The sequence below is a fragment of the Argentina silus genome (genome assembly GCF_951799395.1).
Source record: "Argentina silus genome assembly, chromosome: 12".
NCBI lineage: Eukaryota > Metazoa > Chordata > Actinopteri > Argentiniformes > Argentinidae > Argentina > Argentina silus.
The window spans coordinates 20,733,317-20,752,382 of NC_139666.1; the positions used below are offsets into that span (position 1 = coordinate 20,733,317).

Sequence of the window (19,066 nt, forward strand, 5' to 3'; positions counted from 1 at the left end):
TATAGTGAGCACAGGAAATGTCAGATTGTCAGTTATAGTCTGATGTGTTTTCTTTTTACATTTCTATCAATTTATCCTAATCTATATCTTAACATCTCTGTCATCTACAGTAACTGATCATGACAATTGAAAACAGACTTAATTTAATGAACACAGCCAGGCGTGTGTGTATGCCTACAGACCCAGAAATCAGAATCAAGGCTCTTTTGAAATGTTCATAATGTATTTCATTTATTGATTTGGAGGCACATAGACAAAATGAAGAGATAAAGGCATTGTGCTGGGGAGGTTAGGAAAACCTGCTGGGCTGGTTGAGAAGCCTCCCCTATAATCTGCTAAAATGCTATAAAGTCGTTTGAGATTTCCCATCACCAGAACATTCCATTTTTTTTAATTCTCTTGGTGATCCACCCCTTTTAAAATATGACTACGCACCTCAACACTCTATAGGCCTCTGTACCTGTAGCATGTTGCCGGCTCAGGGGTTTTTACAATGGGGGCCATGCGGTCTTTCGGTTCAGTCAGGTATAAAAGTAAGGGGTTAAAACAGACAGGACATCAGTCTAGCAGCAGTTCTTTGAGTGTTCTGAGAAACAAAATCGCAGCAATCATGATGGGCAGGGTGAGAAATGTTGAAAGTTATTGATATTGATAGTGTATTCATATGGTTAAATGTAAATTAATGATATTATGTTGAATTTAACTTGAATTGAGAACCATTATTAAGAAATGTTTATTAACATTAGCCATTGTTTAATTTTCAGGCTACCTTCTACGAGGAGAGGAACTTCCAGGGTCGCTCCTATGAGTGCAGCAGCGACTGCAATGACATGTCCTCTTACATGAGCCACTGCCACTCCTGCAGGGTGGAGAGCGGCTGCTTCATGGCCTATGAACGCAACAACTACATGGGAAACCAGTTCTTCATGGGCAGGGGAGAGTACCCTGACTACCAGCGCTTCATGGGAATGAATGATGGTATCAGGTCCTGCCGCATGATCCCCATGGTGAGTTCAAATGGCTTTAAGTGAAGGCATACACTTTACTTCCCTTTACTCATAGTACCAATAATGTTGTTTTCGTTTTTTTCTGTAACAGCACAGAGGATCCTTCAGGATGAGGATCTACGAGAAGGAGAGCTTCGGAGGTCAGATGCACGAGATGATGGATGACTGTGACTCCATCATGGATCGTTACCGTATGTCCGACTGCATGTCCTGCAACGTTATGGACGGCCACTGGCTGATGTATGAGCAGCCCAACTACAGAGGCAGGATGATGTACATGAGGCCTGGAGAGTACAGGAACTTCAGAGAGATGGGCATGGGCATGGGGTGTAAGGGAGGTATGGGGGGTATGAGGTTCATGAGCATGAGGCGTATCATGGAGAACATGTCCATGTAAATCACTAAGATGATGAACAAAAAAGTCAAACATTTGAAATAAAACCTTTTTTACAAATTCAGCATTGCACATTTGTTTTGTATTTCTCATGTGAGAAACATCCAGATTCGGAGAGATGGCCATGGGTATGGGCTTGTTGACATTGAGGTTCATGAGCATGAGGCATATGACTGAAATGTGCTCAGTGCCTTTCCAAAGAGTATTTATTGGGAAAATCATGAAGAGTTTACAAAAAGATCTCTACACGTACAAAGCGCTGAGAGTCTGGGTCATGAAGAGAACCATTTCATTATTCATGGGATTCTTTTCCAAATCAATTTCAGTCCTGGTGATTACGCATGCTTCCTTTATCATGGTCACTTTTCAAAGAACTTGTAAAACATATAACCTTTGGTTAATGTAATGAAGTATCTCCAGACGTGGTGGTGGTATAGTGATACTATCACATGCTCCTCTGAAATCAGGTTCTTCTTACTTAGAAACCTTAGAAACCTGTCAAACTAATTTCCCACTACCGATTATTAGGTCCCAACTCAGAATCCCACAAGAAAAAATTGTAACTGGTACAACTGATGAAGGAAGCAGCAGGCCAAAAAAGAGAAGTTTGCCATCTATTCCAAAAACACTGTGAGCATTTTAGGAAAAAAACCGGTGTATTAACATTATTTTTTTGTGATATCACTGTATTTATTGATCATGATGGAAAATTGTATGGCATTTTTAAATTTAAGTGATTTAGCAGGCGCTTTTATCCAAAGCGGCTTACAATAAGTAACTGTCTGAACCCAAATATTGAGTGAACATATGTAAAAAATAATTGTTATTCACTGTCTTGTGCCAACCATAGAGAGACAACGGAAAATAAATGTGGGATAACGTTACAACCAAATGTTTTGGTAACACCATCATACCATGTTGGTTTATGGTTATTATTTGATGGTCAACATCCAACGTTGTTACATTATTTATCATGGGTGGAAAATACAGGTTTTCTGAAAATGAGCATTTGACGCTGATCACACACATTGTGATAAAGTTGAATGTGGACTGTAAAGGAACATTTTCTACATGTGATTATTTGACAGTCATGATCCAACATTGTAATAAGGTTGCCCATTGATTCCAAACCAAAGGAAAATAAAACATTTTATTTCATTAACAGAACTTGACTAATTTACATAACGTGACATCATCTACAGTACAGTATATGAGTACTTTCTCCATGCACTGCGACTGAATAACTACTGTTCTTTATGACCCAGTTAGGGAATTGAACAAACAACCTTTTGGTTCATAGTACATTGTTCTGTCCACAATGTCACGAGTCCACTGCTGCAACACAAGAATACTAATGGGGTTCTGATTGTGCATCAGAGAAATTCAATTGTAAAATGTAATCCTCATTGTGAAATGCTAAATGTAATCCTGATTGGAAAAGATGCCATCAAATCAGTGACACCACTGGTCAGATAGATGAATTACAGGGGGGACTGGAACATATACACATTCTAGATAAATGTATTAATTTGGTTAGGAAGTTCATGTAAACATCAATATTAGACTTTTAACATTGTATTAATGTAAAAATAAGCAACATTTTAAAAATGATAATTTTCAACTGTGAGATGGCCATCACCTGGCCATGTTAAGAAAACATTAATTTTCAACCCACGTGCAGTTATGCAATAACATCAGATGATAACCATCAAATGACAACCTTAAGTCAACGTTGAAAAATAACCATCACTTAACAACGTCTCATGAAGGGTTAATTCCAACCAACATTTAACTGGCCAACAACTATCAAAAAACAATGTCAATCCAACATTGCAGAAGCTACAGCACTCCAGCATTTTCATTTTGACATTTAAAAAACATTAAAAAAAAATAAAAAAACTCTCTGTTGTTCAACGTCAGTTTTTTTTATTAGTTTTTTTACATTTGCTCAACTGTGACACAATGTACAATCTCCATGGGGTTGTTTCAACACGAATCACTCTCTATTAAATTTAATTACTTATGTGAAGTTTTTTCATAGACATTCACATGTCATTCAAGAATTATTCTTAGATTCAACTTCACTGAAATAGTGACAAAAAATGTGTGTGATATCCCAGCCAAGCATACAGTAACACCAATTGAAATTGATTGAGAATATCCCCCTTCATGAATATAATGATCTTCCTCTTGACTTTTATCTACTTCCTTTTTACCATCCATATGCCCCAGTAGTGTCAGTGGTTTTCTGTACTGAGCACAGGAAATGTCAAGTTGTCAATTATACTCTGATGTGTTTTCTTTTTACATTTCTATCAATTTATCCTAATCTATATCTTAACATTTCTGTCATCTACAGTAACTGATCATGACAATTGAAAACAGACTTAATTTAATGAGCACAGCCAGGCGTGTGTGTATGCCTACAGACCCAGAAATCAGAATCAAAAGTCTTTTGAAATGTTCATAATGTATTTCATTTATTGATTTGGAGGCACATAGACAAAATGAAGAGATAAAGGCATTGTGCTGGGAAGGTTAGGAAAACCTGCTGGGCTTGTTGAGAAGCCTTCCCTATAATCTGCTAAAATGCTATAAAGTCGTTTGAGATTTCCCATGACCAGAACATTCCATTTTTTTTAAATCTCTTGGTGATCCACCCCTTTTAAAATATGACTACGCACCTCAACACTCTATAGGCCTCTGTACCTGTAGCATGTTGCCGGCTCAGGGGTTTTTACAATGGGGGCCATGCGGTCTTTCGGTTCAGTCAGGTATAAAAGTAAGGGGTTAAAACAGACAGGACATCAGTCTAGCAGCAGTTCTTTGAGTGTTCTGAGAAACAAAATCGCAGCAATCATGATGGGCAGGGTGAGAAATGTTGAAAGTTATTGATATTGATAGTGTATTCATGTGGTTAAATGTGAATTAATGATATTATGTTGAATATAACTTGAATTGAGAAACATTATTAAGAAATGTTTATTAACATTAGCCATTGTTTAATTTTCAGGCTACCTTCTATGAGGAGAGGAACTTCCAGGGTCGCTCCTATGAGTGCAGCAGCGACTGCAATGACATGTCCTCTTACATGAGCCGCTGCCACTCCTGCAGGGTGGAGAGCGGCTGCTTCATGGCCTATGACCGCACCAACTACATGGGAAACCAGTTCTTCATGGGCAGGGGAGAGTACCCTGACTACCAGCGCTTCATGGGAATGAATGATGGTATCAGGTCCTGCCGCATGATCCCCATGGTGAGTTCAAATGGCTTTAAGTGAAGGCATACACTTTACTTCCCTTTACTCTTAGTACCAATAATGTTGTTTTCGTTTTTTTCTGTAACAGCACAGAGGATCCTTCAGGATGAGGATCTACGAGAAGGAGAGCTTCGGAGGTCAGATGCACGAGATGATGGATGACTGTGACTCCATCATGGATCGTTACCGTATGTCCGACTGCATGTCCTGCAACGTTATGGATGGCCACTGGCTGATGTATGAGCAGCCCCACTTCAGAGGCAGGATGATGTACATGAGGCCTGGAGAGTACAGGAACTTCAGAGAGATGGGCATGGGCATGGGGTGTAAGGGAGGTATGGGGGGTATGAGGTTCATGAGCATGAGGCGTATCATGGAGAACATGTCCATGTAAATCACTTAGATGATGTACAAAAAAGTCAAACATTTGAAATAAAACCTTTTTTACAAATTCAGCATTGCACATTTGTTTTGTATTTCTCATGTGAGAAACATCCAGTTTCGAAGAGATGGCCATGGGTATGGGTTTGTTGACATTCAGGTTCTTGAGCATGAGGCATATGACTGAAATGTGCTCAGTGCCTTTCCAAAGAGTATTTATTGGGAAAATCATGAAGAGTTTACCAAAAGATCTCTACACGTACAAAGCGCTGAGAGCCTGGGTCATGAAGAGAACCATTTCATTATTCATGGAATTCTTTTCCAAATCAATTTCAGTCCTGGTGATAACGCATGCTTCCTTTATCATGGTCACTTTTCAAAGAACTTGTAAAACATATAACCTTTGGTTAATGTAATGAAGTATCTCCAGACGTGGTGGCGGTATAGTGAAACTATCACATGCTCCTCTGAAATCAGGTTCTTCTTACTTAGAAACCTTACAAACCTGTCAAACTAATTTCCCACTTCCGATTATTAGGTCCCAACTCAGAATCCCACAAGAAATAATTGTAACTGGTACTACTGATGAAGGAAGCAGCAGGCCAAAAAAGGGAAGTTTGCCATCTATTCCAAAAACACTGAGCATTTTAGAAAAAACAACGGTGTATTAACATTATTTTTTTGTGATATCACTGTATTTATTGATCATGATGGAAAATTATGGCATTTTTACATTTAAGCCATTTAGCAGGCGCTTTTATCCAAAGCGGCTTAAAATAAGTAACTGTCTGAACCCAAACATTGTGTAAACATATGTAAAAAATAATTGTTATTCACTGTCTTGTGCCAACCATAGAGAGACAACGGAAAATAAATGTGGGATAAAGTTAAAACCAAATGTTTTGGTAACACCATCATACCATGTTGGTTTATGGTTATTATTTGATGGTCAACATCCAACGTTGTTACATTATTTATCATGGGTCGAAAATACAGGTTTTCTGAAAATGAGCATTTGACGCTCATCACACACATTGTGATAAAGTTGCATGTGGACTGTAAAGGAAGATTTTCTACATGTCATTATTTGACAGTCATGATCCAACATTGTAATAAGGTTGCCTATTGATTCCAAACCAAAGGAAAGTAAAACATTTTATTTCATTAACAGAACTTGAATAATTTACAAAATGTGACATCATCTACAGTACAGTATATGAGTACTTCCTCCATGCACTGCGACTGAATAACTACTGTTCTTTATGACCCAATTAGGGAATTGAACAAACAACCTTTTGGTTTATAGCACATTGTTCTGTCCACAATGTCATGAGTCCACTACTGCAACACAAGAATACTAATGGGGTCCAGATTGTGCATCAGAGAAATTAGAAACGTGGGGATATACTTTCCTAAAGGTTGTAAAGACATTTGGTAACACCCAAAATATTTGGACATGTTGAACATTTGTAAGAATACAAGGTTTTGTTGTTGTAATAGCCTTTTCAGCATGGTCTGAACTTTATCCTCTTTTACTGCCTTTACTACTTTATCGTTTGAAATAAATATTCATTGTTCTTTTATCTCACCATTCTCATCACACTTTGAGGATTAAGAAATCCTCAGTATGTAAAACAACAGAATCATGCCCCACCAACATGACACTACTTTGAAGAAAACACTGAAGCTGTTAAAATATATCTGTTGAAGTCAATCAGATCAGTGGTGTGTAGATTAACTGAAACACTAGATAAAAGAGCTCAGGCCAATTTATATCAAAGTGCAGATTGTGTGGTCTTCCCAAAATATAGTATTGAGAGCGTAGTTTAAAATCTGCACTGAGATGTTGAAAGTAAGGCATTACCATGTCTTACAATAGGTTATAAGTTTGAATCCCAAGTGAGGACACATCAAAAATTTAGTAGAGTGAATTCAAATGTAAAATGTAATACTCACTGTGAAATGCAAAATGTAATCCTGATTGGAAAAGATGCCATCAAATCAGTGACACCATTGATCAGATGGATGAATTACAGGGGGGACTGGAACATATACACATTCTAGATAAAAGTATTCATTTGGTTAGGAAGTTCATGTAAACATCAATATTAGACTTTTAACATTGTATTAATGTCAAAATAAGCAACATTTTAAAAATGATAATTTTCAACTGTGAGATGGCCATCACCTGGCCATGTTAAGAAAACATTCATTTTCAACCCACGTGCAGTTATGCAATAACATCAGATGATAAGCATCAAATGACAACCTTAAGACAACGTTGAAAAATAACCATCACTAAACAACGTCTCATGAACGGTTAATTCCAACCAACATTTAACTAGCCAACAACTATCAAAAAACAATGTCAATACAACATTGCAAAAGCTACAGCACTAAAGCGTTTTTATTTTGACATTCAAAAAACATTAAAATATATATATACTCTCTGTTGTACAACAACAGTTTGGCTTGTTTTTTGACATTTGCTCAACTGTGACACAATGTACAATGTCCATGGGGTTGTTTCAGCACAAATCACTCTCTTTTAAACTTAATTACTTATGTGAAGTTTTTTCATTGACATTCACATATCATTCAAGAATGATTCTTAGATTCAACTTCACTGAAATAGTGACAAAAAGTGTGTGTGATGTCACAGCCAAGCATAAAGTAACAACAATTGCCATTGATTGAGAATATCCCCCTTCATGAATATGATGAGCTTTCTCTTGAGTTTTATCTACTTCCTTTTTACCATCCATATGCCCCAGTAGTGTCAGTGGTTTTCTGTACTGAGCACAGGAAATGTCAAGTTGTCAATTATACTCTGATGTGTTTTCTTTTTAAATTACTATCAATTTATCCTAATCTATATCTTAACATCTCTGTCATCTACAGTAACTGATCATGACAATTGAAAACAGACTTAATTTAATGAACACAGCCAGGCGTTAGGGTTTGGGGTGTATGCCTACAGACCCAGAAATCCGAATCAAGGCTCTTTTGAAATGATCATAATGTATTTCATTTATTGATTTGGAGGCACATAGACAAAATGAAGAGATGAAGGCATTGTGCTTGAAAGGTTAGGAAAACCTGCTGGGCTTGTTGAAAAGCCTCCCCTATAATCTGCTAAAATGCTATAAAGGCGTTTGAGATTTCCCATCACCAGAACATTCCATTTTTTAAAGTCTCTTGGGGATCCACCCCTTTTAAAATATGACTAAGCACCTCAACACTCTATAGGCCTCTGTACCTGTAGCATGTTGCCAACTCAGGGGTTTTTACAATGGGGGCCATGCGGTCTTTCGGTTCAGTCAGGTATAAAAGTAAGGGGTTAAAACAGACAGGACATCAGTCTAGCAGCAGTTCTTTGAGTGTTCTGAGGAACAAAATCGCAGCAATCATGATGGGCAGGGTGAGAAATGTTGAAAGTTATTGATATTGATAGTGTATTCATATGGTTAAATGTACATTAATGATATTATGTTGAATATAACTTGAATTGAGAAACATTATTAAGAAATGTTCATTAAAATTAGCCATTGTTTAATTTTCAGGCTACCTTCTACGAGGAGAGGAACTTCCAGGGTCGCTCTTATGAGTGCAGCAGCGACTGCAATGACATGTCCTCTTACATGAGCCGCTGCCAGTCCTGCAGGGTGGAGAGCGGCTACTTCATGGCCTATGAACGCACCAACTACATGGGAAACCAGTTCTTCATGAGCAGGGGAGAGTACCCTGACTACCAGCGCTTCATGGGAATGAATGATGGTATCAGGTCCTGCCGCATGATCCCCATGGTGAGTTCAAATGGCTTTAAGTGAAGGCATACACTTTACTTCCCTTTACTCTTAGTTCCAATAATGTTGTTTTCGTTTTTTTCTGTAACAGCACAGAGGATCCTTCAGGATGAGGATCTACGAGAGGGAGAGCTTCGGAGGTCAGATGCACGAGATGATGGATGACTGTGACTCCATCATGGATCGTTACCGTATGTCCGACTGCATGTCCTGCAACGTTATGGACGGGCACTGGCTGATGTATGAGCAGCCCCACTACAGAGGCAGGATGATGTACATGAGGCCTGGAGAGTACAGGAACTTCAGAGACATGGGCATGGGCATGGGGGGAATGGGGGGTATGAGGTTCATGAGTATGAGGCGTATCATGGAGAACATGTCCATGTAAATCACTAAGATGATGAACAAAAAAGTCAAACATTTGAAATAAAACCTTTTTTTACAAATTCAGCATTGGACATTTGTTTTGTATTTTTCATGTGAGAAGCATCCAGATTCTGAGAGATGGCCATGGGTATGGGTTTGTTGACATTGAGGTTCATGAGCATGAGGCATATGACTGAAATGTGCTCAGTGCCTTTCCAAAGAGTAATTATTGGGAAAATCATGAAGAGTTTACAAAAACATCTCTACATATACAAAGCGCTGAGAGTCTGGGTCATGAAGAGAACCATTTCATTATTTATGGAAATCTTTTCCAAATTAATTTCAGTCCTGGTGATTACGCATGCTTCCTTTATCATGTTCACTTTTCAAAGAACTTGTAAAACATATAACTTTTGGTTAATGTAATGAAGTATCTCCAGACGTGGTGGCGGTATAGTGAAACTATCACATGCTCCTCTGAAATCAGGTTCTTCTTACTTATAATCCTTACAAACCTGTCAAACTAATTTCTCATTACCTATTATTTGGTCGCAACTCATAATCCCACAAGAAATAATTGTAACTGGTACTACAGATCATGGAAGCAGCCGCCCAAAAAAGGGAAGTTTGCCATCTATTCCAAAAACACTGAGAGCATTTTAGAAAAACCAACGCTGTATTAACATAATTTTTTTGTGATATCACTGTATTTATTGATCATGATGGAAAATTTTAGGGAATTTTTAAATTTAAGTCATTTAGCAGGCACTTTTATCCAAAGCGGCTTACAATAAGTAACTGTCTGAACCCAAACATTGTGTGAACATATGTAAAAAATAATTGTTATTCACTGTCTTGTGCCAACCATAGAGGGACAATGGAAAATAAATGTGGGATAACGTTACAACCAAATGTTTTGGTAACACCATCATACCATGTTGGTTTATGGTTATTATTTGACAGTCAACATCCAACATTGTAACAAGGTTGCCTATTGATTCCTAAACAAAGGAAAGTAAAACATTTTATTTCATTAACAGAACTTGAATAATTTACATAACGTGACATCATCTACAGTACAGTATATGAGTACTTCCTCCATGTACTGCGACTGAATAACTACTGTTCTTTATGACCCAGTTAGGGACTTGAACAAACAACCTTTTGGTTTAAAGCACATTGTTCTGTCCACAATGCCACATGTCCACTGTTGCAAAACAAGGGTACTAATGGGGTTCAGATTGTGCATCAGAGAAATTAGAAACGTGGGGATATACTTTCCTAAAGGTGGTAAAGACATTCCGTAAAACACAAAGAATATTTGGACATGTTGAACATTTGTAAGAATACAAGGTTTTCTTGTTGTAATAGCTTTTTCAGCATGGTCTGAACTTTATCCTCTTTTGCTGCCTTTACTACTTTCTCGTTTGAAATAAATATTCATTGTTCTTTTATCTCACCATTCTCATCACGCTTTGAGGATTAAGAAATCCTCAATATGTAAAAAAACAGAATCATGCCCCACCAACATGACACAAGTTTGCAGAAAACACTGAAGCTGTTAAAATATATCTGTTGAAGTCAATCAGATCAGTGGTGTGTAGATTAACTCAAACACAAGAAAACAGAGCTCAGGCCAATTTATAGCAAAGTGCAGATGTGTGGTCTTCCCAAAATATAGTATTGAGGGCGTAGTTTAAAATCTGCAATGAGCTGTTGAATGTAAGGCATTACCATGTCTTACAAGAGGTTATAAGTTTGAATCCCAAGAGAGGACACATCAAAAATTGAGTTCAGTCAATTCAAATGTATAATGTAATCCTCATTGTGAAATGCTAAATGTAATCCTGATTGGAAAAGATGCAGTCAAATCAATGACACCATTGGTCAGATAGATGAATTACAGGGGGGACTGGAACATATACACATTCCAGATAAAAGTATTAATTTGGTTAGAAAGTTCACGTTACATCAATATTAGACTTTTAACATTGTATTAATGTAAAAATAGGCAACATTTTAAAAATTAATATTTTCAACTGTGAGATGGCCATCACCTGGCGATGTTAAGAAAACATTCATTTTCAACCCACATGCAGTTATGCAATAACATCACATGATAAGCATCAAATGACAACATTAAATCAACGTTGAAAAATAACCATCACTTAACAACGTCTCACGAACGGTTAATTCCAACCAACATTTGACTGGCCAACAACTATCAAAAAACAACGTCAATCCAACATTGCAGAAGCTACAGCACTCCAGAGTTTTCATTTTGACATTTAAAAAAAAAAAACTCTCTGTTGTACAACATCAGTTTGGTTTGTTTTTTGGCCTTTAGCTCAACTGTGACACAATGTATAATGTCCATGGGGTTGTTTCGGCACAAATCACTCTCTATTAAACTTAATTACTTATGTGAAGTTTTTTCATTGACATTCACATATCATTCAAGAATGATTCTTAGGTTCAACTTCACTGAAATATTGACAAAAGGTTTATGTGATGTCCCAGCCAAGCATAAAGTAACACCAATTGCCATTGATTGAGAATATCCCCCTTCATAAATATGATGAGCTTTCTCTTGAGTTTTATCTACTTCCTTTTTACCATCCATATGCCCCAGTAGTGTCAGTGGTTTTCTGTACTGAGCACAGGAAATGTCAAGTTGTCAATTATACTCTGATGTGTTTTCTTTTCAAATTTCTATCAATTTATCCTAATCTATATCTTAACATCTCTGTCATCTACAGTAATTGATAATGACAATTGAAAACAGACTTAATTTAATGAGCACAGCCAGGCGTGGGTGTATGCCTACAGACCCAGAAATCAGAATCAAAACTCTTTTGAAATGTTCATAATGTATTTCATTTATTGATTTGTAGGCACATAGACAAAATGAAGAGATAAAGGCATTGTGCTGGGGAGGTTAGGAAAACCTGCTTGGCTTGTTGTGAAGCCTCCCCTATAATCTGCTAAAATGCTATAAAGTCTTTTGAGATTTCCCTTCACAAGAACATTCCATTTTTTAAAGTCTCTTGGGGATCCACCCCTTTTAAAATGCGACTAAGCACCTCAACAATCTATAGGCCTCTGTACCTATAGCATGTTGCCGGCTCAGGGGTTTTTACAATGGGGGCCATGCGGTCTTTCGGTTCAGTCAGGTATAAAAGTAAGGGGTTAAAACAGACAGGACATCAGTCTAGCAGCAGTTCTTTGAGTGTTCTGAGAAACAAAATCGCAGCAATCATGATGGGCAGGGTGAGAAATGTTGAAAGTTATTGATATTGATAGTGTATTCATATGGTTAAATGTAAATTAATGCTATTATGTTGAATGTAACTTGAATTGAGAAACATTATTAAGAAATGTTTATTAACATTAGTCATTGTTTAATTTTCAGGCTACCTTCTACGAGGAGAGGAACTTCCAGGGTCGCTCCTATGAGTGCAGCAGCGACTGCAATGACATGTCCTCTTACATGAGCCGCTGCCACTCCTGCAGGGTGGAGAGCGGCTGCTTCATGGGCTATGACCGCACCAACTACATGGGAAACCAGTTCTTCATGGGCAGGGGAGAGTACCCTGACTACCAGCGCTTCATGGGAATGAACAATGGTATCAGGTCCTGCCGCATGATCCCCATGGTGAGTTCAAATGACTTTAAGTGAAGGCATACACTTTACTTCCCTTTACTCTTAGTACCAATAATTGTTTTTTTCATTTTTTTTCTGTAACAGCACAGAGGATCCTTCAGGATGAGGATCTACGAGAGGGAGAGCTTCGGAGGTCAGATGCACGAGATGATGGATGACTGTGACTCCATCATGGATCGTTACCGTATGTCCGACTGCATGTCCTGCAACGTTATGGACGGCCACTGGCTGATGTATGAGCAGCCCCACTTCAGAGGCAGGATGATGTACATGAGGCCTGGAGAGTACAGGAACTTCAGAGAGATGGGCATGGGCATGGGGGGTATGGGAGGAATGGGGGGTATGAGGTTCATGAGCATGAGGCGTATCATGGAGAACATGTCCATGTAAATCACTAAGATGATGTACAAACAAGCCAAACATTTTGATTAAAACCTTTTTGCCAAATTCAGCATTGCACATTTGTTTGGTATTTCCCATGTGAGAAACATCCAGATTCCGAGAGATGGCCATTGGTATGGGTTTGATGGCTTTGAGGTTCATGAGCATGAGGTATATGACTGAAATGTGCTCAGTGCCTTTCCAAAGAGTATTTATTGGGAAAATCATGAAGAGTTTACAAAAAGATCTCTACACGTAGAAAGCGCTGAGAGTCTGGGTCACGAAGAGAACCATTTCATTATTTATGGAGTTCTTTTCCAAATTCATTTCAGTCCTGATGATCACACATGCTTGTTTTATTATGGTAGCTTTTCAAAGAACTTGTAAAACATATAACCTTTGGTTAATGTAATGAAGTATCTCCAGATGTGGTGGTGGTATAGTGATACCAATACATGCTCCTCAGAAATCAGGTTCTTCTTACTTAGAAACGATACAAACCTGTCAAACTAATTTTGTGTCTTCCTAATGTACCTATTATTATGTCCCAACTCAGAATCCCAAAATAAATAATTTTAACTGGTACTACTGATCTGGAAAGCAGCAGCCCATAAAAGGGAAACTTGTCTGTAAAATAGCCATCTATTTCAAAAACACTGTGGGCATTTTAGAAAAACAATGGTGTATTAAGATTATGTTTCGGTTGTTTCAATGATATATCGGTCATGAACGGTATAACGTCTCATGAACGGTTAATTCCAACCAACATTTAACTGGCCAACAACTATCAAAAAACAATGTCAATCCAACATTGCAGAAGCTACAGCACTCCAGAGTTTTCATTTTGACATTTAAAAAAAAAAAACTCTCTTTTGTACAACATCAGCTTGGTTTGTTTTTTGACATTTGCTCAACTGTGACACAATGTACAATGTCCATGGGGTTGTTTCGGCACAAATCACTCTCTATTAAACTTAATTACTTATGTGAAGTTTTTTCATTGACATTCACATATCATTCAAGAATGATTCTTAGGTTCAACTTCACTGAAATAGTGACAAAACGTTTGCGTGATGTCCCAGCCAAGCATAAATTAACACCAATTGCCATTGATTGAGAATATCCCCCTTCATAAATATGATGAGCTTTCTCTTGAGTTTTATCTACTTCCTTTTTACCATCCATATGCCCCAGTAGTGTCAGTGGTTTTCTGTACTGAGCACAGGAAATGTCAGGTTGTCAATTATACTCTGATGTGTTTTCTTTTCAAATTTCTATCAATTTATCCTAATCTATATCTTAACATCTCTGTCATCTACAGTAATTGATAATGACAATTGAAAACAGACTTAATTTAATGAGCACAGCCAGGCGTGGGTGTATGCCTACAGACCCAGAAATCAGAATCAAAACTCTTTTGAAATGTTCATAAGGTATTTCATTTATTGATTTGTAGGCACATAGACAAAATGAAGAGATAAAGGCATTGTGCTGGGGAGGTTAGGAAAACCTGCTTGGCTTGTTGTGAAGCCTCCCCTATAATCTGCTAAAATGCTATAAAGTCTTTTGAGATTTCCCTTCACAAGAACATTCCATTTTTTAAAGTCTCTTGGGGATCCACCCCTTTTAAAATGCGACTAAGCACCTCAACACTCTATAGGCCTCTGTACCTATAGCATGTTGCCGGCTCAGGGGTTTTTACAATGGGGGCCATGCAGTCTTTCGGTTCAGTCAGGTATAAAAGTAAGGGGTTAAAACAGACAGGACATCAGTCTTGTTATACCGAAGACATGATGGAAAATGGTATGGTGCAGCAATGTCTACATTTACATTGTAAATTTCAGTCATTTAGCAGATGCTTTTATCCAAAGTGACCTGCAATAAGTAAATGTTTAAATTCAAACATTGTATGAACATACAGTATGTAAACATTTTGATTCACTGTCTTGTGACAGCCATACAGAGACAATGCAAAATAACTGTGGGACAATGTTATAACCAAATGTTACAGTACAGTAGAATGTGGTAACACCATCATACCATGTTGGTTTATGGTTATTATTTGATGGTCATCATTCAACGTTGTTACATTGTTTATCATGGGTTGAAAACACAGGTTTTCTGAAAATAAGCATTTGACAGTCATTATACAACACTGTGACATGGTTGCATGTGGACTGTAAATGTCATTATTTGACAGTCATGATCCAACATTGTAATAAGGTTGCCCATTGATTCCAAACCAAAGGAAAGTAAAACATTTTATTTCATTAACAGAAATTGAATTATTTACATAACATGACATCATCTACAATACAGCATATGAGTACTTCCTCCATGCACTGCGACTGAATAACTACTGTTCTTTATGACCCAGTTAGGGAATTGAACAAACAACCTTTTGGTTTATAGCACATTGTTCTGTCCACAATGTCACGAGTCCACTGTTGCAACACAAGAATACTAATGGGGTTCAGATTGTGCATCAGAGAAATTAGAAATGTGGGGATATACTTTCCTAAAGGTTGTAAAGACATTCCGTAAAACACAAAGAATATTTGGACATGTTGAACATTTGTAAGAATACAAGGTTTTGTTGTTGTAATAGCCTTTTCAGCATGGTCTGAACTTTATCCTCTTTTACTGCCTTTACTACTTTATCGTTTGAAATAGAAATGTATTATTCTTTTATCTCACCATTCTCATCACACTTTGAGGATTAAGAAATCCTCAGTATGTAAAACAACAGAATCATGCCCCACCAACATGACACAACTTTGCAGAAAACACTGAAGCTGTTAAAATATATCTGTAAAAGTCAATCAGATCAGTGGTGTGTAGATTAACAGAAACATTAGAAAACAGAGCTCAGGCCAATTTATAGCAAATGCAGATGTGTGGTCTTCCCAAAATATAGTATTGAGAGCGTAGTTTATAATCTGCACTGAGATGTTGAAAGTAAGGCATTACCATGTCTTACAAGAGGTTATAAGTTTGAATCCCAAGTGAGGACACATCAAAAATTGAGTACAGTGAATTCAAATGTAAAATGTAATCCCCATTGTGAAATGCTAAATGTAATCCTGATTGGAAAAGATGCCATCAAATCAATGACACCATTGGTCAGATAGATGAATTACAGGGGGGACTGGAACATATACACATTCTAGATAAAAGTATAAATTTGGTTAGGAAGTTCATGTAAAGATCAATATTAGACTTTTAACATTGTATTAATGTAAAAATAAGCAGCATTTTAAAAATGATTATTTTCAACTGTGAGATGGCCATCACCTGGCCATGTTAAGAAAACATTCATTTTCAACCCACGTGCAGTTATGCAATAACATCAGATGATAAGCATCAAATGACAACCTTAAGTCAACGTTGAAAAATAACCATCACTTAACAACGTCTCATGAACGGTTAATTCCAACCAACATTTAACTGGCCAACAACTATCAAAAAACAATGTCAATCCAACATTGCAGGAGCTACAGCACTCCAGAGTTTTCATTTTGACATTTAAAAAACATTTTTTAAAAAAATACTCTCTGTTGTACAACGTCAGTTTGTTTTGTTTTTTGACATTTGCTCAACTGTGACACAATGTACAATGTCCATGGGGTTGTTTCAGCACAAATCACTCTCTATTAAACTTGCCTCCTTATGTGAAGTTTTTTCATTGACATTCACATGTCATTCAAGAATGATTCTTAGATTCAACTTCACTGAAATAGTGACAAAACGTTTGCGTGATGTCCCAGCCAAGCATAAAGTAACACCAATTGCCATAGATTGAGAATATCCCCCTTCATAAATATGTTGAGCTTTCTCTTGAGTTTTATCTACTTCCTTTTTACCATCCATATACCCCAGGAGTGTCAGTGGTTTTCTATACTGAGCACAGGAAATGTCAGGTTGTCAATTATACTCTGATGTGTTTTCTTTTCAAATTTCTATCAATTTATCCTAATCTATATCTTAACATCTCTGTCATCTACAGTAATTGATAATGACAATTGAAAACAGACTTAATTTAATGAGCACAGCCAGGCGTGGGTGTATGCCTACAGACCCAGAAATCAGAATCAAAACTCTTTTGAAATGTTCATAATGTATTTCATTTATTGATTTGTAGGCACATAGACAAAATGAAGAGATAAAGGCATTGTGCTGGGGAGGTTAGGAAAACCTGCTTGGCTTGTTGTGAAGCCTCCCCTATAATCTGCTAAAATGCTATAAAGTCTTTTGAGATTTCCCTTCACAAGAACATTCCATTTTTTAAAGTCTCTTGGGGATCCACCCCTTTTAAAATGCGACTAAGCACCTCAACACTCTATAGGCCTCTGTACCTATAGCATGTTGCCGGCTCAGGGGTTTTTACAATGGGGGCCATGCAGTCTTTCGGTTCAGTCAGGTATAAAAGTAAGGGGTTAAAACAGACAGGACATCAGTCTAGCAGCAGTTCTTTGAGTGTTCTGAGAAACAAAATCGCAGCAATCATGATGGGCAGGGTGAGAAATGTTGAAAGTTATTGATATTGATAGTGTATTCATATGGTTAAATGTAAATTAATGCTATTATGTTGAATGTAACTTGAATTGAGAAACATTATTAAGAAATGTTTATTAACATTAGTCATTGTTTAATTTTCAGGCTACCTTCTATGAGGAGAGGAACTTCCAGGGTCGCTCCTATGAGTGCAGCAGCGACTGCAATGACATGTCCTCTTACATGAGCCGCTGCCACTCCTGCAGGGTGGAGAGCGGCTGCTTCATGGGCTATGACCGCACCAACTACATGGGAAACCAGTTCTTCATGGGCAGGGGAGAGTACCCTGACTACCAGCGCTTCATGGGAATGAACAATGGTATCAGGTCCTGCCGCATGATCCCCATGGTGAGTTCAAATGACTTTAAGTGAAGGCATACACTTTACTTCCCTTTACTCTTAGTACCAATAATTGTTTTTTTTTCATTTTTTTTCTGTAACAGCACAGAGGATCCTTCAGGATGAGGCTCTACGAGAGGGAGAGCTTCGGAGGTCAGATGCACGAGATGATGGATGACTGTGACTCCATCATGGATCGTTACCGTATGTCCGACTGCATGTCCTGCAACGTTATGGACGGCCACTGGCTGATGTATGAGCAGCCCCACTTCAGAGGCAGGATGATGTACATGAGGCCTGGAGAGTACAGGAACTTCAGAGAGATGGGCATGGGCATGGGGGGTATGGGAGGAATGGGGGGTATGAGGTTCATGAGCATGAGGCGTATCATGGAGAACATGTCCATGTAAATCACTAAGATGATGTACAAACAAGCCAAACATTTTGATTAAAACCTTTTTGCCAAATTCAGCATTGCACATTTGTTTGGTATTTCCCATGTGAGAAACATCCAGATTCCGAGAGATGGCCATTGGTATGGGTTTGATGGCTTTGAGGTTCATGAGCATGAGGTATATGACTGAAATGTGCTCAGTGCCTTTCCAAAGAGTATTTATTGGGAAAATCATGAAGAGTTTACAAAAAGATCTCTACACGTAGAAAGCGCTGAGAGTCTGGGTCACGAAGAGAACCATTTCATTATTTATGGAGTTCTTTTCCAAATTCATTTCAGTCCTGATGATCACACATGCTTGTTTTATTATGGTAGCTTTTCAAAGAACTTGTAAAACATATAACCTTTGGTTAATGTAATGAAGTATCTCCAGATGTGGTGGTGGTATAGTGATACCAATACATGCTCCTCAGAAATCAGGTTCTTCTTACTTAGAAACGATACAAACCTGTCAAACTAAT

At 37.7% G+C, this 19,066-nt stretch overlaps 5 protein-coding genes across 5 annotated transcripts; all 5 read left to right on the forward strand.

Moving 5' to 3' along the window:
- Positions 1–610: 610 nt before the first annotated feature.
- On the forward strand, positions 611–1,404 carry LOC310813593 (gamma-crystallin M3-like; the record flags this gene model as incomplete). The annotated part of the gene is made up of 3 exons (XM_083682653.1): positions 611–622; positions 747–1,007; positions 1,099–1,404. 3 exons carry the CDS (start codon positions 611–613, stop codon positions 1,402–1,404), a joined length of 579 nt encoding a protein of 192 aa, XP_083538779.1.
- Positions 1,405–4,260: 2,856 nt separating this feature from the next.
- Positions 4,261–5,054, forward strand: LOC310813594 (gamma-crystallin M3-like; the record flags this gene model as incomplete). Its single annotated transcript, XM_083682654.1, has 3 exons — positions 4,261–4,272; positions 4,397–4,657; positions 4,749–5,054. The coding sequence occupies 3 exons, from the start codon at positions 4,261–4,263 to the stop codon at positions 5,052–5,054; spliced, it is 579 nt and encodes a 192-aa protein (XP_083538780.1).
- A 3,396-nt stretch (positions 5,055–8,450) lies between these two features.
- LOC310813595 (gamma-crystallin M3-like) lies at positions 8,451–9,235 on the forward strand (the record flags this gene model as incomplete). Its single annotated transcript, XM_083682655.1, has 3 exons — positions 8,451–8,462; positions 8,587–8,847; positions 8,939–9,235. The coding sequence occupies 3 exons, from the start codon at positions 8,451–8,453 to the stop codon at positions 9,233–9,235; spliced, it is 570 nt and encodes a 189-aa protein (XP_083538781.1).
- Positions 9,236–12,471: 3,236 nt separating this feature from the next.
- On the forward strand, positions 12,472–13,267 carry LOC310813596 (gamma-crystallin M3-like; the record flags this gene model as incomplete). Its single annotated transcript, XM_083682656.1, has 3 exons — positions 12,472–12,483; positions 12,608–12,868; positions 12,962–13,267. 3 exons carry the CDS (start codon positions 12,472–12,474, stop codon positions 13,265–13,267), a joined length of 579 nt encoding a protein of 192 aa, XP_083538782.1.
- Positions 13,268–17,763: 4,496 nt separating this feature from the next.
- LOC310813597 (gamma-crystallin M3-like) lies at positions 17,764–18,561 on the forward strand (the record flags this gene model as incomplete). The annotated part of the gene is made up of 3 exons (XM_083682657.1): positions 17,764–17,775; positions 17,900–18,160; positions 18,256–18,561. 3 exons carry the CDS (start codon positions 17,764–17,766, stop codon positions 18,559–18,561), a joined length of 579 nt encoding a protein of 192 aa, XP_083538783.1.
- Between the last annotated feature and the right edge of the window lie 505 nt (positions 18,562–19,066).